This window comes from Leptonychotes weddellii, chromosome 5, assembly GCF_054177405.1.
Source record: "Leptonychotes weddellii isolate Sample4059 chromosome 5, ASM5417740v2, whole genome shotgun sequence".
In the NCBI taxonomy this organism is placed as follows: Eukaryota; Metazoa; Chordata; class Mammalia; order Carnivora; family Phocidae; genus Leptonychotes; species Leptonychotes weddellii.
In genome coordinates this window covers 4012395-4033696 of record NC_138373.1, presented here as the reverse complement: position 1 = coordinate 4033696, position 21302 = coordinate 4012395, and the positions used below count along the sequence as shown (strand labels likewise).

At 45.2% G+C, this 21302-nt stretch overlaps 2 protein-coding genes across 2 annotated transcripts in view; both read left to right on the top strand.

The window, feature by feature from the left end:
• The window catches only part of RBAK (RB associated KRAB zinc finger), a 73519-nt gene extending 61453 nt beyond the window's left edge, over positions 1 to 12066 (top strand). The window contains exons 2-4 of the mRNA XM_081819043.1: positions 561 to 687; positions 982 to 1077; positions 6525 to 12066. Coding sequence (XP_081675169.1) covers positions 561 to 687; positions 982 to 1077; positions 6525 to 8443 — 2142 coding nt within the window. The 3' untranslated portion in view covers positions 8444 to 12066. The remainder of the gene's footprint in view (positions 1 to 560; positions 688 to 981; positions 1078 to 6524) is intronic.
• The window catches only part of ACTB (actin beta), a 333619-nt gene that overhangs the window by 35261 nt on the left and 277056 nt on the right, over positions 1 to 21302 (top strand). The gene's annotated exons all lie outside the window — the stretch shown is intronic.

Sequence of the window (21302 nt, the reverse complement as noted above, 5' to 3'; positions counted from 1 at the left end):
GGGAGGCCGAGGGTTAAAATGCGTCTTTATTTCCGTGGTGTTTTCCTCCCAGGCTGGAAGCTTTCTGAGAGCAGGAGTGGCGTCTTACTCATCTTACATCCCCCAGAACTCAGTTCAGTTGCAAAACGGGAGCTCACTTGGTTTTCTGGTTTCGGGGCTTGGTTTTTTTTTTTTTTTTTAAAGATTTATTTATTTATTTTGAGAGAGCGAGAATGAGAGAGAGAGAGAGTACATGAGTGGGGGAGGGTCAGAGGGAGAAGCAGGCTCCCCGCCGAGCAGGGAGCCCGATGCGGGACTCGATCCCAGGACTCCGGGATCATGACCTGAGCCGAAGGCAGTCGCTTAACCAACTGAGCCACCCAGGCGCCCTGGGGCTTGGTTTTTTAGGGGGCATGTGAAAGAACCCGAAGGCAGTGTGTTTCCACTCCGATTTTGTTCCATAATCTGTAACACACAGTCAGGTTTTCGGCGTTCACAGTTAACTTTATCAGTGAGCTTGGTAAGCTCCCATGCCCGCATGCCTCCTCCATGTGACCAGTTCTGATCTGGTGCCGTTCCAGGGGCCAGTGTCATTCAGGGATGTGGCTGTGGACTTCACCCAGGAGGAGTGGCAGCAGCTGGAGCCCGATGAGAAGACCACGTACCGGGATGTGATGCTGGAGAACTACAGCCATCTCGTCTCTGTGGGTGAGGAGAGCTTGCTGTGTGGGTCCATACCCCCGGGGGCCGGGGTTGGGGTGGAGGGACTGCCAATTTAATGATTTTTCCTCAAGTTTGAAGAAATAAGTGATAAGACCATTTAACTCCCTTTGGGCACCAGGTTGGGTATTCGTATGTTGGCATCTCCATCGAAACCTTCTGATTTCGCGAAGGTGCAAAACTGGCCACGTTTTATCCTGCAGCCTCTGAGGCAGCATCTTGAACTCAGAGATCTGAGAGCCGAGCAGCCGGTCCAAGTCTGCCTCTGTTTCTCACTCACAGGGTATGACAGCACCAAACCGAAAGTGATCCTCAAGTTGGAGCAGGGAGAGGAGCCATGGATAGCCGAAGGTGATCTGCCGTGTCAGAGTCATCCCGGTAAGTTAGGAGCACAGTAGGGTTTTGGACATGGTCGCCCCCGCTTTGAAGGACTGAGGGTGGCCCTCAGCCTCCAGCGCCCCGGCCACACCTCCCAGGCCGCAGGCAGCTTGCTCCCTCCAGCACCGCGTGCAGGCTGCTTTTCTGATTTTACATTTGATTTACACTTGTGGACATTTTCCACGCTAGCCAGTGCTGAGGATCCAGTCACTTCCTCCTTGTGTGTTCTCAGTAACTCACCCACCCCCAGTAGCACAGAATTCCTTTCTTTGCAGGCATTCAGAAGTCTCAGAGAAAAATGAACTTGAGACTTTCCCGTTCATTCTTTTTGTCTTCCATTTTCCTTCCTTCCTTGCCATTAAGTGCCTTGGGCTGGTTTCCTGCCTGTTTCACTCCCTCCTTTGCGCACTCAGACACCAAACCCTGCTCCCTCCCTGAGCCGGTGAGGCCAGCCACTGCCTCATGTAGGTGCACCAGCGCTCCGTTTGGCACCGATGAGCACAGGCCCTAAGTCAGTCCTCATGTGATGTTGTTGAAAACTGACCCCTGTGCTTTGGAGCCCAAATATAACTGAAAGACAGCTTGGGATAAAGAGCAACAAGAGCTTCATTGCTTTGCCGGGCAAAGGAGGCTGCAGAGGGCTGTGGCATTCACAAACTGCAAGGAAGGGGGCTTTATATAAGGGAGAGGATCTAGCTGATTTGACAGGAATTGTGTATATGCTGCCAGCCTTGTTAGTTATTTTCAGGGTGGTGCCAGGTTCCTGAGACCACAGGCAGGTTTGCAGAAGAGAGGAAAAAGGTTACTGTAATATCGAGCTTCGGGGCGCCTGGGTGGCTCAGTCGTTAAGCGTCTGCCTTCGGCTCAGGTCATGATCCCAGGGTCCTGGGATCGAGCCCCAAATCGGGCTCCCTGCTCAGCGGGAAACCTGCTTCTCCCTCTGCCTGCCACTCACCCTGCTTGTGTTCTCTCTCTCGCTGTCTCTCTGTCAAATAAATAAAATCTTTAAAAAAAATTTAAAATAAAATAAAATCGAGCTTCGCGGGGTGCCTGGATGGCTCAGTCGGTTGAGCAGCTGCCTTGGGCTCAGGTCATGATCCCAGAGTCCTGGGATTGAGCCCTGCATCGGGCTCCCTGCTCGGCAGGGAGCCTCCTTCTCCTCTGCTGCTCCCCCTACTTGTGCTCTCTCTCTGTCTCTGTCAAATAAAATTTTTTAAATAAATAATAAGTAAAATCGAGCTTCGCTGAAGTATTCATGCAGCCGTCTTGATTTTTCTTCGACTTCGTGCTTTAAGCGGTGTCAGTATGCTGGTGCAGCGCGAGTCGGGCCTTCCTCTTTTCCCAGCGCTCCTTCTCTGTCTGCCCACATCTGCAGCCACCGTAGATGTGCAGGAAGCGTTTACTCATAAGTGAAGTTGGCCTCCCAGGACCTGTTCGCCATTCTTTTTTTTAAAAGTTCTTAGTTTGGGCGCCTGGGTGGCTCAGTCAGTTATGCATCTGCCTTTGGCTCGGGTCATGATCCCGGGGTTCCCTGCTCAGTGGGGAGTCTGCTGCTCGCTCCGTCCCTTCCCCCCGCTTAGGCGTTCATGTTCTCTTACAAAAATAAATAGAATCTTTTTTTTTTTTTAAGTTCTTATTTTATTAATCCTCATGAAAAATCTGCACAATCACCACAGATAAAGTCGCTGCAGAATCTTTACTCCTGTTGTCCAATCTCTGGCTCACTGTTGGCCAGCACCAGCCATGGCTCTTGGCGTCCCCCCTGACTTTCTTCATTCTGCTCTTGACATTCCTCTCACTCTTTCCTGGAGGTCTTTTTCTTCTCGTACAGGCCATGTCTTACAAGTGTATTTGGGTTTATTTTTCTTTGCATTATGCAAGGAATCCTAAATCATGCCAAAGCCAGTTGTCTTGCCACCACCAAAATGGGTTCTGAATCCAAATACGAAGATGACACCTGGTGTGGTCTTGTACATTATGCTAGTTGTTCCCCCATTACTGCGGCCTTCCTGGGGTGAGGAACATCAATGACCATTTGTTTCCACTGAAATAGTTACTTGCGTGTGAACTTCCTGGTCTGGATAGTTACCATGTCCTTCATGATGGCGGCTGAGCTTCGAGCAGCCAGGGGGGAAAAGAGTCTTTTTTCCATTCTTTAATTTTCTTCATGTCCTTTAAAAAGGTTCATCTTATCTCAACTGTGAGGCCTTTTTCTTTGTATTTATGCTGCTTGTCCCAATTGATATTTAATGCCTGTAACCTGTGGACTGTTTTACCTGACGGATGCCCATGCTGGAGAGGTACCCCAATCCCTTCTTCCTCAGAGTGGCTGACAGTCAGCTGCAAACTTCTCCAAACCATCCTGTGCATCCTCCCCACTTCCTTTATTTATTACATCATACTGGTCTTCTCTCCCTTGGTTCCTGTTTATGTTGTGAAATGCTTTAAAATTTTCCTGTATATTCTTAGTTTCTTCTGACCTCAGCGTAAAGGATACTTTCTTATACCTGGATTACAGTGAATCCTATTTGGAAGTTGCAGAGTCTGTTCATCTGAAACATCCAGTTGATTTAACACTAGGCTGACAAGATGAGCCCATAACTATTTCTTCTGAAACACATTTTACATTCTCCTCTCCTCAGGTTCCTCTCACTATGGTGTGATGTTGCCCATCAAAATTCATGGCCTGTTTCCCCAGACTCTTGTTAAATTCCATTTGGTCTAGATGTCCAGACTATCCTAGCCCTTCTTCGTATGTGCCTCTTTTACCCAAATTATACATTTTCCTTCCTTCCTTTTTAAATTGTAGTTATAAAGAGATTACAATATATACCTGAAACTAATATAACACGGCACATTAATAACTATATTTGAATTTTGAAAATAAGTAAAAAATGGGCGCCTGGGTGGCTCAATTGGTTAGGCGACTGCCTTCGGCTCAGGTCATGATCCTGGAGTCCCTGGATCGAGTCCCGCATCGGGCTCCCTGCTCAGAAGGGAGTCTGCTGCTCCCTCTGACCCTCCCCCTCTCATGTGCTCTCTCTCTCATTCTCTCTCTGTCAAATAAATAAATAAAATCTTAAAAAGAAAAAAAAAAAAAAGTAATTTTTAAAAAAATCTACCCCGGAAGAAATGCCAAGGCTCAAAAAACCACAAATGCATAACAAAATTTACCATTTTAACATTTTTAAGCATACAGTTCAGTGGTACTAACTATATTCACATTGTTGTGCAACAGAACCTCTAGAACTTTATCCTTAAAAGTTCACCTCTTATTTGAGCTTTCCTTAATTACTTCTTCACCACACTTGTTTCTCCCTTCTCTGGATACCCATTCCACAGTTACCATGAAAGTTAGATATGTTTGTATATTTGGTACTTGACTCTCTTTCTCTACCTGAGTTACAATCCTCCAAGAGGAAGGATCCTGCTTTGGTATGTAACGTATAGAAGGCATTCTGTAGGTTTTTCATGGATTGAGAACCTAGGGAAGAAAGACCTTTATTATCTATATCCATTGAGACATAATTTATCCTCAACTATGATTCGATAAAACAGGGTTAGGGTGGGACCTGAAAGCATCCCATTTGATCAGATTAGGAACTACTTTAGTTTCCAATCACAGATTTCAGGAAAACTAGGAAACGTTGCCATACAATCCGCAGGCACACAGTTTAAAAGTTAGGAAAGGAAAACATAGTTGCATGGGCTAGTTCAGGTTGAGCTTTCACACAGAGTAGTGACTTTCAAGTACATGTTATTAATAACTTTGTGTTAAACCTGTTTTAAAAATTAAAGGAAGAAGAGCTTTAAATAGCTGGGAAGAAACATTTAAAGCTTCCCCTGAAGTATGGATAGGTGTGGAGTGTAGCCACTGCTGGAAGCCACCTTGGTGAACGAGAGCGTGAGCATAGGCTGGTGATTGGGAGTAAGTGGGCATGGCCTGGCTTCCTGGAGCAGAAGGTATTTTTGGAAGATTAGTGAAATGCTAGTTTGAATACATTTGTGAATCCAAGTAATGAAAAATCTTACTGGTGAATGATAACTTCTCTTTTTTTGTTTTGTTTTGTTTTTTCTGTTGGTATTCGGGGCTTGGAGGCCCAGGGATGGTGTAGATTTCTGAGCACAGAACTGTTGGTGTCGCACTGATTGTGGATGAGGGCAGCTAGCAAGAGCTCAGAGGCTCTAAAACTCTGTAAGAGGCATGGAAATAAAAAGTTAATACTACAGGGGCAGCTTTAGAAATCTGACATTTAAGGTTTTATACTAAAACTAAACGAAACCTGTACTATAACTTGCTTGTTTTCAGGACTTGGTTAGTGTTATGTCAGGGACATGACTGGTTTTATGAAATTTAAGTCAGTAAATTGAAAGAAAATCGATGGACATGTGTTTCGTTTCATATACTGTTCTGAGCGATTTACATGCACCAAGTTGGTCCTTTCCCAGTGATTTGGGCACATTTCAGCCATGCGAAGCTGCATCACAGTTAAGTAACTTGCTCAAGACTCGGCCAGTAGTGTGGTAGAGGTGGCTTTGAATCGAGGTAGCCTCATCTCTGCACTTTGAGCCGCCATGCTCTGTTGTGCAAAGTGCAGTTACAGTTAAGTAAGACTGTCGGGACACTTCAGAGAGCCAATGTTCATGGCTCGGTCTCTTGCCATCTGGTCCCATCTTACATTTCTTTTGGATATTTATGTGCCTGGAACTCTCCTCCCTCCAGGTGAATGTGAACCAGGGCTGGGGAGTTGGAGCCCTGGTGGTAGGACTGTTTCTAAAGATGAGGAGATTGGAATTTTTAGAATGCTTATTTGGATTTATGTGCAGAATAGAAAGGCAAAGGTTTTGGAAGGGTCTGGGCTAGTGAGGATGTCATCGTGGTAATCTTTGTGTGAAGCAGTATCTTACAGTTTAATATAAATTGTGACCTCTTACTCCCAGCGTAATCCGTACTTGAATGTTTTCCTTGAATATTCATGTAGCAATTGCTCTTGTTCTCCCACTGGACCGATGTGCTCAAGAGCCCTCCTGTTTCTGCCTTAATCTAGTGCTCTTTCAGTGATGGTGCCCTCTGCTCATCATTTCTTGGGTTTATTTCACTTTTTCTACCAAAGTTTTGAACATATTTGGGAAGTAACAAAGGTATTTATATTTGGTGTGAATTTACTCTCCCTTCTCTCTCTAGTGCTGAGTCCTATCCCACTCTTATCCCTTCCCTGTGCCTACCCCACCCCACTCCCGTGTGTGTGTGTGTGTGTGTGTGTGTGTGTGTGTCTTATGTGACCCATCAAGGGGAGAGGAAGACTAGACCCTTGTGATGATGTTTATTTTTGGAGACTGGCTATAAAGCCATAGTCACTTCCTCCGTAGGGCACCTGAGTACCACTCCCGTTTGATACCTGGTGTGTTCAGATTCACAAGGTTTGTTTAATTTTATTCCTTTTTAGAAATAGTCTGGAAAGTTGATGACTGGATAGAGAGAATCCCAGGAAAAGAAGATGAACATTCAAGGCAAGCTATTTCTATCAACAGCAAAACCCCGATTGAAGAGAGAGAGAATGCATTTGATAAAACATGTAATGTGGAAACAAGCCTTGTTCCTTCAAACATAACATCTCATACTTGTGTCTCATGTGGAAAGAATTTAGAGTCTACTTCAGAATTAATTATTAGTGATGGAAGCTATGCAAGAAGGAAACCTGATGAGTGTAGTGAATGCGGGAAGATGTACCACAGAGGGAAACCCTATGAATGTAATCAAAATGGGGAAGGCTATTCTCAAAATGAAGAGAGTATTCTTCAGAAAATTAATATTTTGGAGAAACCCTTTGAATATAATGAATGCATGGAAGCCTTAGACAATGAAGCTGTTTTCCTTGCTCATAAGAGAGCTTATATGGGGGAAAAGCCCTACGAGTGGAATGACTCTGGGTCAGACTTCATCCAGATGTCAAATTTTAATGTATACCAGAGGTCACAGATGGAATTGAAGCCCTTTGAATGCAGCGAATGTGGAAAGTCCTTCTGTAAAAAGTCAAAGTTAATCATACATCAGAGGGCCCACACGGGAGAGAAACCTTATGAATGTAATGTATGTGGGAAATCCTTCAGCCAAAAGGGGACCCTCACCGTCCATCGGAGATCACACTTAGAGGAGAAGCCCTATAAATGTACTGAGTGTGGGAAAACTTTCTGTCAGAAGTTACATCTCACCCAACACCTGAGAACTCATTCAGGTGAGAAGCCCTATGAATGTAATGAGTGTGGCAAAACCTTCTGCCAAAAGACCCATCTCACCCTACACCAGAGGAATCATTCAGGAGAGAGACCCTATCCCTGTAACGAGTGTGGGAAATCCTTCTCCCGCAAGTCTGCCCTCAGTGACCACCAGAGAACGCATACAGGAGAGAAACTTTACAAATGTAATGAATGTGGGAAATCCTACTACCGAAAATCTACCCTTATTACACATCAGAGGACCCACACGGGAGAGAAACCCTATCAGTGCAGTGAGTGTGGGAAGTTCTTCTCTCGGGTGTCGTACCTCACTATACATTATAGAAGTCACTTAGAAGAGAAACCCTATGAATGTAATGAGTGTGGGAAAACCTTCAATTTAAATTCAGCCTTCATTAGACATCGGAAAGTACACACAGATGAGAAGCCCCATGAATGTAGTGAATGTGGAAAGCTCTCTCAGTTCTCATATCTCACTGACCATCCTACAGCTCCTTTAGGAGACAAACCCTATGAATGTAATGAATGTGGGAAAATCTTCCTTGACAGTTCAGCCTTCAGTGGGCACCAGTCGCTTTCAAAAGGGGAGAAATCCTATGAATGTAACATCTGTGGAAAATTGTTCTCCGAGTTGTCATACTACACTATACATTACAGAAGTCACTCTGAAGAGAAACCCTATGGATGTAGTGAATGTGGGAAAACCTTCTCCCATAACTCATCCCTCTTTAGACATCAAAGAGTGCATACAGGAGAGAAGCCCTATGAGTGTTACGAATGTGGGAAGTTCTTCTCTCAGAAGTCCTATCTCACCATCCACCACCGGATCCATTCGGGAGAGAAGCCCTATGAATGTAGTAAATGTGGGAAAGTCTTCTCTCGGATGTCAAACCTCACTGTACACTATAGAAGCCATTCAGGAGAGAAGCCCTACGAATGTAATGAATGTGGAAAAGTCTTTTCTCAGAAGTCATACCTCACAGTACACTATAGGACTCATTCAGGAGAGAAACCCTACGAATGTAACGAGTGTGGGAAAAAATTCCACCACAGATCAGCCTTCAATAGCCATCAGAGAATTCACAGGAGAGGGAATGTGAGTGTACTGGATGTGGAGACTCTCCTGTGAAGTCAAAACGCTCTGAGTATGACGAAATCTAATAGGGAGACAGACGTCACTGAGAGCTCGTGTTTCTGAATGGGGAAAACCATTTAGGCATTAGATTCATCTCTACCTGATTTCTCACAGAGAAGGATCCCTAGGAATGCAAGAAGCAGCAAAGCCTTCAGCGAGATCCTGCAACCCATTGGGCACGAGATAATTTATACAGGAGTGAAACTTGATGAATATTTAATATTTATTTTGGAATTCAAATTGTATTTACATATCAGGGAATCATACCAAGACAAGATCTGTCAGAGTGATGAATGTGGGAAAACATATTGTCTTGGAAATTGTTATACTAAAAGCCATATTTCTGATGTAAATTCCAATGTTTATAGGAAAGCTGTCAGAAGCTATCAGCTCTGAATAAACCATTGTATAAAATGAAGTTTTGGAATCAGGAGTTTATAATGAGGACAGAAACATTAAACATACATGGCAGTTTCTATCATGTTTTTAAAATGCAGTCTAATAGTAATTCTATGCAAATTTGGATTTGAATTATTTGGGAAAAGGCAGTATTCTGAGTATTAAGGTGGCAGAATGTACTAACACAGGATATTTGTTGTTGGTGAGACGTTTGCTAGGTACCAGATAGTTAAATACGTACTTTTCTATTTGTTGGGAGGCATTGACAAATGGGTTTTTGGCGAATGCCCCATCAATAAAGGCTAAGCTGGTGGTTTTTGTAGAGTTTTCAACTACATTTGAACAAAAAAGATTTTAAGACACTATTTTCATAAACTATGCATAGATGATTTGGAGTTAAGTCTGTGTCAGTAAAAGGGCATCCACACAATTTATCTGTAAACAACACACAGCTCTCATGCCACTCTGCTTGTCTAATCCATAGGTTTGAGTGCGCGGTGTGCCAATATGTAATTCAGAAATTTCATCTCCTTTTATTTGATGTGAATACTATGTCACATTATTTTGTGCACTGCTCCTCATTCCCAGTATTGTGGAACAAATACAAGTTTCTGGCAGTTTTAGTTGATTAACTCAATGTCCTTTCTCCCCTTATTCCTTGCTGGAAGAGTTTGTTCACCATTTCCTCACATGACACAGAGGGTGAATCCCGATTCGTCTAAACCAATCATGATAATTCCATTCTGATTGCCAGTAACCTGTTTATAGTGGTCACACGACCCAGTTCGTTGGGCCAAGGAATGTAAGGGTCATTTAATAATCAAAAATTAATCACTGGACTACATCATGGAAACAATCTAGGACGCAGAAAAGTCACGTGTAAAGTCAGCATCCATTAATGTTCTTCATAAGCTATGGATTTGAAAGGAACTTCCCTACTTGCATGAAAAGTATCTAAAACTACAACCGCCAGCCTACCTAATACTGAAATACTGAAAGTTTTCTCCAGGATGCAAAAAAGGGAAAAAAAAAAAAGGCTATATGCTGTCACTAATTGTATTCAGTATTCTGCAAGAGGACATAGCCAGGAGAATAAGGGAAGAAAAACAAAGAGCATAAGGATTAGAAGTAAAACTTTTATTTGCAATTGACATGGTTTTGTACATTGAAAGTTCTGAAGAATGCACAGATAATTGAAATTAATGACTATGTTTAGCAAGGTCCCTGCATATAAGCTCATTGTGCAAAAATAGTTTTTTTAATATACCCAGCAGTGAACATAAAAAATGAAAAACTTAAAAGCAATACCACCTAAAATAGCATCAGAAGTCCTCAAGTGCCTGGAGGGAAAATTACCTAACACCTATTTTCAAGAACTGTATCTAGAAGAAAAAACTACAAAACTTGAGAGGGCCATATCTAGTTCATGGATTTCAGGAGAGTTTTAAAAAGATCTCAATTTCCCCCAAATAATTTCATATATTCAATGCAATCTTAAAAGTCCTAGTAAGTTATTTAATTGAAATTAAGCTAACTCGAAAATTCAGAAGACCAATAATAGTCAAGGCTATCTTCCGGAATAGAGTGAAAGAATTTATATTACCAGGTACCAAGGAAGACCTGTCATAAAGCCATAGAAATTATTATAATTGTGTGGTATTGGTGCAGAGAGAAACAAATTGACCATTCAGACAGAATAAAGATTCCAGAAACACCCATATATAATACAGTCACTTGGTTTTTGATGAAGATGATAATGCAGTGTAATGGGGAAGAGGATATTCTTTCTAATAAATGTCAGTAAATTTAATAGAAAATAGAGAAGTGGGTTGAGATGGATTACAGATCTAAATATGAAATGGAAAATAATAAAGCTTTGAGAAAAATTTAGCAGACTGTATGTAACCTTATAGTAAGAAAATTTTTCTTAAGACCCCCAAATCACTAAACTATAAAATAAAGTCAGTTAATTTGGATATATTAACTTTTTGAAACTTATGTTTATCAAAAGGATCCCATTAAGAAAGCAAATAGGCAAGAAACGGGGAGAAAATACACAACTTACATATATGACAGCAGACTTGAGTGTAGAGGAGGGAGTGGTGATGGTTTTTGGAAGGGGCCAGTTAGTAAATACTTGGGGCTTTGTGGGCTAGACAGTCTCTGTGAACATGTCTGTGTCTCAATAAAACTTTATTCACAAACACAGGCAACAGTCTGGATTTGGCCCTTCCAGCCCTGGATCTAAAATTGAAAAAGAATGCTTACAAATCAACAAGAAAAAAATAGAAAATGGGCAAGAGACTGGGACATCCACTTAAAAGAGAATATCCAGATGGCCAGTAAACACAAAAAGGTATGTTATTTTTATTAGTAATCAGGGAAATGCAAAATTAAAACACCACCCACCCACTGAGATGGTTAAAATGAAAAGCATAAAAAAGAACCAAGTTTTGGCAAGGAGGTAAACAGCAGGAAGCCTACCCTGCTCGAGGTATTGCCAACTATTATGACCATTTTGGAAAGCTGGCTCTTTGAACATGCCTTTTAACCCAAACGTAGCAGATAGGTGCGTTTATGTCAACCAAAGGACATGTTAGAATATTCATGGCATAAAACTGCTAAAACCAGAATTCTCTGAAGGCATGCATACAGTAGAATGAGTGAACCTAAGTGGTATGTTTCACTGCAGAAGACTGTAGAGTGTTGAGAACGAGTGAGCCGTAAGTATTTGCAATAGGAGCTCGGTTTCACAGAGCTGAATGCTGGAAGCCAGACACAGAGGCACACACCCTGCATGACCATCTGTGTAAAGCAAAAGAAGGTAAAAACTTGTCTACGCATTTAGATAGCAGGCTAGTGGCTAGCCTTCGGGCAAGGCCAAAAAAGGTATGTATCTGGTGCTGGTAATACTGTTTCTAAATCTGGGTGCTGAATATCTGAGTGTTCTGTGCACTTAAGATCTGTGTCTTTTTCTGCATGTATATCGTTTTAAAATCCTGCATCGTTTTGTGCAGGAAGTATTCTTTAGAGTAGTTTTAATGGCAACTACAGAGATTTCCTACACTGTGACCTTAAGGCTTAATAAAAAGTATATTTTAAGTAAAATATTTGAAAAGGTGACAGGGCCATTACGTATTTTGTCATCCTACCCTTTTGCATATATAAATGGATCTGAACCACCTCTTCCAATAAAGGACTAATGTGTGTAAACATTTCATATTTTCTCAAGTGATTTTTCACATTCTGAATTGGGGGTGCATTTTCTACATTACCGTTCTCGAGATGACCTTGCTGGGAGGTGAATCCATATAACGGTGACTTTGATTTGATGGGAAGTTGTACCTAGAAGGTTTCTACTCGGTTGTGAGCACAGATGTGTGAATGTGAAAGCTCTGTGTCGTAAAAAGTAAGAGTGCTTGGCGGGTGGGGAGGGAAGAGGGCCGGCTGAGCTCAGGGCCCAGCAAGAAGGAGTTAGGCCATGGGATGGAGCGGACTGTGTGCGCTTGACTTGATTCCCTTCCTCATACTAGGCAAAGCTTGAAGTGTAAACAGATTAACACCTGGCTGAAGGAGCAGTAAGCCAGGAGCTGGGGCTTGATGCTTTGCTCCCCCACCCCAGCTGCCTGTTTGTTCCCTCAGTCCACTGGGCTTAACCACGAGGCATGTGGTCAAGCTCCCCTTCCATCCCAGCCAGAGCCTGCCTCTTTCACCATGGGGTTACAGTATTCCCCAAATTAAAGGCCACAAAGAAAAACAGCAAATATATGACCTCCCCACCCCCCGACTTGCCACCATGGTAATCACGACAAAAAAGTTCCCTTTCACATTTTAGGAAATCAGATTGCTGTAGCGCCTGTCAAATTGGGGAACTGGTTGAATTGTTGACTTGTGAGCAGAGTATGGAGTGAAAATAATGTCCAGAAATCCTCCAAGGGAAGACAGGACTGTGGTCTCTCTATGGAGGAACATGTGGCCTCTGGGGATGGTGAAGAAACAGGTGCAAATATGGCATCTGCTAAGCACAGCTCCCAAACCCTCTTCGTTTCTCCACACAATCAGCTGACCTGACGACAGTGGAACAGGAAAGCAAGTGCGTAGCTCAGGACCACCAGACAACCCTCAAGCCTGGCAGGACTGGGGAGTAGATGGAACACACAGGCGGGTGTTCCGCCCTCCCCCTGCCATACTCCCCAAACCTAAGCTTTTGCAGCAACAGAAGAAAATGGGCATATTTTAGTGGTTAAAACCAAGGAAGGGGGAATCCTTTTGCAGCATGGTGGTCTGGTGGGTGGACAAACAGGAAATGTACAACAGCTTTGTCAGCTTTGGGGCACACAGGTTCTCCAGAAACCCTCACTGGGAAACAGGAGTGTGAGTGGCTTTTCCTGCGGGCAAGGTTCCAGGAACTCCCGGGAGAAAAGGAGCTCTGGCAAAATCTGAGACTTAGCCACTAAAAAGGAACAGGCTGAACCGCCTCCGCTAAATGAACGTCCTCAAAGAAACTGTATTGCTAACGTGAGGTAGGAATAAGTAAAACGGTGAAGTGTTGAGTATGAACAATAAAGATTCAAGAGTTCAGATGAGCCGGTGGCTGATGAGCTGGGAGATAACTGTGTGGCAAAGAGTGTTTGCAGAAGGCCTCAGCAAGAATAAAGAAAATGTGCGGGGAAGGGTACAAGTGAGGTTTCCGCAAGATAACAGGAATCTCCGAAGTGGGGGAGACTGCAGCAGTGAAGAGGAGGAACTACTTGGGGGGGGGATACTTAATTTCATATATTTGGAAAAAACCAAAATGACCTCAAAAGACCATCCGGTGCTCCAAAAGGAAAGATATGGAAATAGCCATACCTCGTCAAAGTGAAATGTAAGGATACTCAAGATAAAATTTTGCAAGTTTCTGTAGTCACTCACTCAAAAGAATAATTTCTCATCTTCCATTGTTGGCCATTGTGAAGTAACAGGAACCAGATTTACGCTTCTGACTAAACTGCAAACTTGGACAAAATAAGGTCACGGCTTTGGGACAGTGGGCACAGGACAGTGATCTCCCTGAGTGCCCAGCGTGCCTGCTTGGACAGACCTTCTGGACCACAGTGCGGGAAAGGGCACCCCAAGTCGCTGGGCGGTCTTCAAGAGTGGAACAGAGCAGGGGCGCCTGGGTGGCTCAGTTGGTTGGGCGACTGCCTTCAGCTCAGGTCGTGATCCTGGAGTCCCTGGATCGAGTCCCTGGATCGAGTCCCGCATCGAGTCCCGCATCGAGTCCCGCATCGGGCTTCCTGCTCGGCAGGGAGTCTGCTTCTTCCTCTGACCCTCTTCCCTCTCGTGCTCTCATTCTCTCTCAAATAAATAAATAAAATCTTTAAAAAAAAAAAAAAAAGTGGAACAGAGCAGAGCCCCCAAACACCAGGGGTCTCAAGGGCCTTGCTCTTCAAGTAGAGACGTGGCTCTGGCCTGGGGCGTGGCCTGCTGTGGTCGAGGCGTGGTCAGGGGGCGGAGGCTTGTCTTGACGCTAGGGGTGTGGCTAAGGGATGTGGGCGTGGTTATACCAGGGGAGTGGCCATAGTAGGACGGTCGGGTGGTGCGTAACAATGAGGGGGTGTGGCTGTCCTGGGGGCGTGATCTTTATGTGAGGGTTGGGTGTAACAATGAGTGGGGCGTGGTGATGCCCTGGGGGCGTGGCCAGGAGTGGGGCGTGGCTCCGGCTGCAGAAGGCGTCCGAAGCTCCAGGAACAGCTCGGGCGAAAACCGTGTGGATCTAATAGCGCTAGAGGAGCGGAAGGCCAGTGACCGGGCTGTGGGCGGACACGAGGGCAGTGAGAAGACAGGCAGGCCTGCGGGCAGGTGAGCAGTGACTGAGGCTTGGGCTTGAGGGCCGGGCTTCGGGGGCAGTGGGCCTAGCACCCCGAAGGGGGAGGGGACAGAAGGGGGCGGAGAAGGGGTTGGCGGAGTGGGAGGCGGAGCCTGGACAGAGGGCAGGGCCTCTGACCACCCGGTCCTCGCCGCCTTGCCCCAGCCCTAGGTGCCCAGCCATGTGGCGCCCGTTGGTCCTGCTGCTGCTGCTGCTCCCCGTCGTCCCCATTCCCAGCGCCACTGCCGTTCCCATCCCGGATGCCAGAAGCCAGGACAGCCTGCAGAGCCTTCTCCAAGGTTCCAACCGTCTCTCGTTGGGGTTTGGGGCGAGGAAGAAGACAGAGAAGAGGGGCGGAGCAGACAGCAAGAGAAGTCAGAGGGACACAGGGAAAGGGAGAGACAGAGATAAAGGGGGGGAGCCTGAGGGAAACAGATACAACACGACAGACGAAGGTCTGGAATAAGGAGAATGTGGGACGGAATAGACAAGGGACCGAGATTAAAAAAAAAACACAGGGAACAAAATGGGGATGGGGGTGGACTGGTTTGACCCTCCCGGTCAAAGGGTGGACAGGGAAGGGGGTGGAGGGACAAGGGGCTTAGGCTGGAGCGGACTTGCTATGGGACACGGACAGCTTCCTCTCTGCCCCATGGACTTAAGTGCCTCCCCAGGAACTGCCACCACACAGAGGAGCAGGGATCCTGGCTGGGGAGCAGCCCCCTTTCCAGCTAGCACCAGAGAGCCCCTCCTGGAGTCCAACCTGTTCTCCTTCACCAGGTACTCAAGCTGGAAGAGAAAGAGGGCCGTGGGCGATCACAAATCAAGTTCCTCACTCTGGCTGTCCTCCAGGGTTATGAGCCCCAAAGCCCCAGAGGCTGGCCTGCGGCTCTGTGAGCAGCCTCCACGGCTACAGGCCGTCTGCCCCGGGCTTCTTAAAGGGGGCCTGCCCCGAAGGGAGACCTGGGGCCCCTCTCAGTTCAAACAGCCCACCCCCACAACCCACTTGAGGCTCAGCAGCAGCTGTCGGGGCTGGGGGTGGGCACCAGAGCACTGGCAGGGGACAGACATGTACCTTACCAGACCCCATCCCCAGCTCCATTTAGAAATAAAGTCCTTTCTTACAGTTAGCTATGCCGTTTCCTTTCAGGGCCGGTCCCCAATGCTTGGCCAACTAAAAATACTTTCTTCTACTTAATTTACAAGCTCCTGTAGCAGCAAGATGATGCATGATGCTTACCAGAGAGTGTGGCTCAAATTTAGTTCTCAAAAATACTTTGTCGACAAGAATAGACACAGTTGAGTCCCCTGTGTGCTGTCTGGAGGGACCCCCTCCCTGACACTGCAGCCCCCAAATCCCACTTCAATGTTGCCTAAAGGGGTGATTACATTGGACTGTTGAAAAATACTGGAGTCCTATTGTCCTAAAGCTGAAATTGAAGGTAACAACACACGTTGATGGGTTGGTGAAAAGAAATGGGTCATTCATAGTGGGGGACCTCTACCTCTGTTCAGAGGTGAAGAAGCACTATTTGTTCAGTTAAGTTTTGAGCTTAAAGTGATGACATATTCCTCTTTGGTTCTGTGTTCTGGTGGCTGTGGGTGTGTCTGGGCCCTATGGCAGCATGTGAGGGTCCTGGCCGTTGTCTGGATAGGTCCCTGCTTGATCCGAGTCAGGTGGATGTGGGGGCACCAAGAAAGGGGGCAGGGGGCCGAGCTTGAGGCTAGAAAGGTCATGGCCATGCTGATACAGTGGGCCTGGTCTAAGGCCAGGTGGGTGGGCCAGATGGCAATTATAAACTGGGCTCAAGGGCGCCTGAGTGGCTCATTCGGTTAAGCACCTGACTCTCCATCTCAGCTCAGGTCTTGATCTCAGGGTCGTGAATTCAAGCCCCACATTGGGCTCCACACTGGACATGGAGCCTACTTAAAAAAAAAAAAAAAAAAAAAAAAACGAAACAAAAAACTGGGCTGAGGCAGGGCTCAGGGTGCAGAGCCGGTGGAAGAGCAACTACACCAGGGACCCAAGTGAGCACACCTGGTGGAGATACCAGCCAGCAAGAAATGGCACCCTACTGGTGCAGGGGGAGCCTGCAGGATGGTTGCTGTGCCCTGTTTTCAAGCCACAGCGTGTGACTCAGGTTGCTCTTAGGCTTGTCTCTGGGACCCCCGGCCGATAGAACCATCCAATCAAATGGCAGCTTCTTCTGCTAACAAATTCCTATCCAGTGTCAGCAGGACCTGATATTGGGACCCTCTATATCCTTGGGGCCTGTGCCTCAAATCTCCAGACAGGTGCATCCAGCTGCTGGTTCAATCTGTGAGCTAGGGCTTTGCTCATACTCTTCCACTGCCTGGAATGCCATCTCTGTTCTCCTCCCCTCATCCACTAGGATGGAAAAGCGTGAGACATCATCACAGAGCCCATAGAAGATATTATGAACATTCTATGCAGTAAATTTGAAAGTCTGGATAAAACAGACAACTTTTTAGAAAACACAACTTACTGAAACTGACACAAGAAATGGAATCTACAGTTTAAAATCTTCCCATCAAAAAGTCTACAGACTCTGCTCACCTCAGTAGCAAATCCTTCTTAACACTTTAGAAAAATATTAATGGCAATCTTTTTCTTTTTCTTTTTCCCAACTTTTTTTTTTTTTGAAGATTTTATTTATTTATTTGACAGAGAGATAGACAGAAGAGCACAAGCAGAGGGAGAGGGAGAAGCAGGCTCTGCACTGAGCAGGGAACCCGATGCGGGACTCGATCCCAGGACTCTGAGATCATGACCTGAGCCGAAGGCAGACGCTTAACCATCTGAGCCACCCAGGCGCCCTTTCCCAACTTTTTTTTAAAAGATTTTATTTATTTATTTGAGAGAGAGAGAGAGAAACAGCATGAGAGGGGAGAGGGTCAGAGGGAGAAGTAGGCTCCCCACTGAGCTGGGAGCCTGATGTGGGACTCGATCCCAGGACTCCGGGATCATGACCTGAGCCGAAGGCAGTCGCTTAAATGTGTGTTAGGACACCAGAATAGCCTTGTTGCAAAACCTGAAAAGTAAATTTTGAGAAAGGAACAATTTCAGTTCAGTATCTCTCAAAAACACAAGTGCAAAGATCCTAAGGTATTAGAATGAATCACTGTCCTAAGACAAGTGTGGGAATGGTGACTTAATTAGGTAGAAGAGCTCAGCCACGAGTTTCTGGCCAAGAGCTGTGTGCGCTTGCGCGTGTGTGCACGCTTTCAAGAGGAAGGGGAAGCAGAGGTCTCCATTTCCCCATCTGTAAAATGAGAACAGCAGTAGCACCTCCCACAAAAGGGGACTCTATCCTCTTAGGCTGCCACTTTTGGTCAGGAGTGTGGAGCTTGGGCCTGTGAAAAGGTGTTTGAAACAACTCTTTGTCATCTATGGCTTGGCATCTGTTGATCACAGGACCAAACTACCGGCTAATGTTTTTTACATCTCCTCTGTGGTCTGGCTCTCGAAGGCACACAAAGATCATGCTGCAAACCATCTGTTCACACACCTTGTCCAGTCAAAAACATCTCCTAGTTTCTCCCTACCACACTGGGAATGAAGGCTTGGTCCCACTTCCTCTCTCCCTCTCGCCCCTGTTCCTGCACGTATTGGGGCTTCGTGTGGTCAGCTCTGCTTGGCACGATGTACCTCTGTTTTGGGGGAGCTCCCCACCCTCATCCTTTCAGCAAATGCCCTCCTGCCCTCGCCTGGGAGGATGATGCTCCCTCTCTAATCCGATGGAATCTCTCCAATACGAGGGGTTCCACCAGGAAAACATGAAATTTTTTGAAATTCCAATTTATAGGGACAAGTGCCGAATTTCCTTTCCAGAAAGTTACACTCTCCCACCAACTGTGTGTGAGAAAGCCTGTTTCCTCTCATCTTTGTCAGCTCTGGATTCAGAAACTTTAAACATTTTTTGGCCAATATTTTTGCAAAAGCAAAATATTGCACTTCAATTTTTTTTTCCATTTATTGAATCAAGAGTAAACCTGAGGGGATAGGCACTTCCATAATGGAAGAATAAGGACCTCTGAAAATCTTCTGTTCCATAAAAGCAACAAAACATTGATGAAAACAATGGTCATAATCAACTTTTCCAGAACTCTGGAAATTGACCAAAGACTCACAACAATTTGGGGAGACTTTATTCAAGAAAAATGGGTGAATATAAGAACAGTGAACTTTGGGGTATTTAAATTTGCCCTATTTCCATCCCCCTCTCCCCAGCTCTGGGGTCGCCTTGAAAACTAGCAGCCCCTGAAACACAGCAGTGGTGAAAAGCATCAACCTAGCAGCCATTGAAGGGACCAAATGGGTTGAAGCTTCCCAGAAGCTCCATCCCCAGGGCACTGTCAAAACTTAGCCTGTATGGCAGCTCCCTAGGAAAGCCTCATCTGGAGGAACTGTCTTTATTTTCCCTGATTACGAGCTCACTGTGGGAGTAAAGACCTGTGGGAGTAAAGACCTATCCCCGGAGCATTTGTCAAAACCAATTAGTGGCCTTTTAATCACATTGTAGCTATCTGGGGTGATGTTACCAGTTGAGGCAAACAAGAGGCTGGCCAAGAACTTAAAAAGGAAAATTTGGGGAGGGGCGCCTGGGTGGCTCAGTTGTTAAGAGTCTGCCTTCGGCTCAGGTCATGATCCCAGGGTCCTGGGATCGAGCCCCGCATCGGGCTCCCTGCTCTGCGGGAAGCCTGCTTCTCCCTCTCCCACTCCCCCTGCTTGTGTTCCCTCTCTCGCTGTGTCTGTGTCAAATAAATAAATAAAATCTTTAAAAAAAAAAAAAAAGGAAAATTTGAGGGAAGAGAGGCTCTGACTTACTGCCCCTTGCCTAGGAGGCCATGCACATGCCCAGGAAGTACCATGGACAGGTTAGTCTCACATCTGCTTGGCCTTGAGACTGAGCAAGCAGGAAATAAAGGCTAGGGCAGAGTTGTTGATTGCTGGGGCAGTGAGGGTGGCCCCAACATGCAAGGGGCCCCTTGACAAAGCCTGGGAGACTTACAGGTTTAAGGCATGTCTGGAAAGCTCTGTCCAACCATTGCCTGAAAACTAGGATAACTGAGCAAACAAAGGCTTCACACAACAAAGAATACAGACTTTACAGAATTAGTCAAAGAAAATCACCAAATAAACAGCACAACAACAAAGAGCAAAAACTCTGAGGAGGGGGAAGGGAATCCCATCGCCACACTGTTATTTAAAATAGCCAGTTTTATGTAAAAAAGAGAGATACATACAAAGAAACAGACAAGTGTGGCCTATACACATAAAATAAAAAAGCAGTCAATAAATACTGGCCCTGAGAAATCCCAGATGTTGGACTTCAGACAAAGATTTCAAATAAGCTATTATAAATATGTTCAAGTAAATTATAAAATCTGTGTTGATGGGTTTATAAGATATATTTTGTGTGATGATAGCACATACAAATATGGGGAGAGAAAATACAGGTATATTGGAGGAGTGTTTTGTATCCTATTAAAGTTAGGTTGGTATTAATCCAAGCTAGATTGTTTTAAATTAACATGTTAAATCAGGGGATGCCTGGGTGACTCAGTCAGTTAAGCATCTGCCTTGGCTTAGGTCATGATCCCAGGGTCCTGGGATCAAGCCCCGTGTCAGGCTGCCTGCTCGGCAGGGAGTCTGCTTCTCCCTCTCCCTCTGCTCCTGCTGCTTGTGCTCTCTCTTTCTGACAAATAAATAAAATCTAAAAGAAAAAATAAGAGGTTAAATCAGAAGACAAGGAATAACAAGTATTGGTGAGGATGTAGAGGAAAAGGAACCCTCATGTACTATTGGTGGGAATGCAAATTGGTGCAGGCACTGTGGAAAAGAGTATGAAGATTCCTCAGAAACTTAAAAACAAATATCATATGATCCAGTAATTCCACTACTAAGTATTTACCCAAAGAATATGAAAACACTAATTCGAAAAGATATATGCACACTTCTGTTTACTGCAGCGTTATTTACAGTAACCAAGATACAGACACCCAAGTGTCCATCTACAGATGAATGAATAAAGAAGATGAAATCTTCGTTGATCTTGAATCTGGCAACATGGATGGACCTAGAGGGTATAATGCTAAGTGAAATAAGTCAGAGGAAGACAAATACCATATGATTTCACTCATATGTGGAATTTAAGAAACAAAACAAATGAACAAGCAAAGAAAAAAGACAAAACCAGACTCTAATACAGAAAACAAACTGGTTGTTGCCAGAGGGGAAGTGGGTAGGAGGGTGGGTGAAATAGATAAAGGGAATTAAGAGTACATTTATCTTGGGGCACCTGGGTGGCTCAGTCCATTAAGTGTCTGCCTTTGGCTCAGGTCATGATCCCAGGGTCCTGGGATCCAGCCCCACATCAGGCTCCCTGCTCAGCGGGGAGTCTGCTTCTTCCTCTCCCTCTGCCCCTCCCCCCTGCTTGTGCTCTCTCTCTCTCTCAAAATAAATAAAATCTTTTAAAAAAGAAGGTAAGCCCCCAAAATATGTAGGCAGACCCTTAACCAACTGAGCCACCTTGGTGCCCCAAGATTATCACTTTAGATTGAAAGACAAGATTGCTTGAA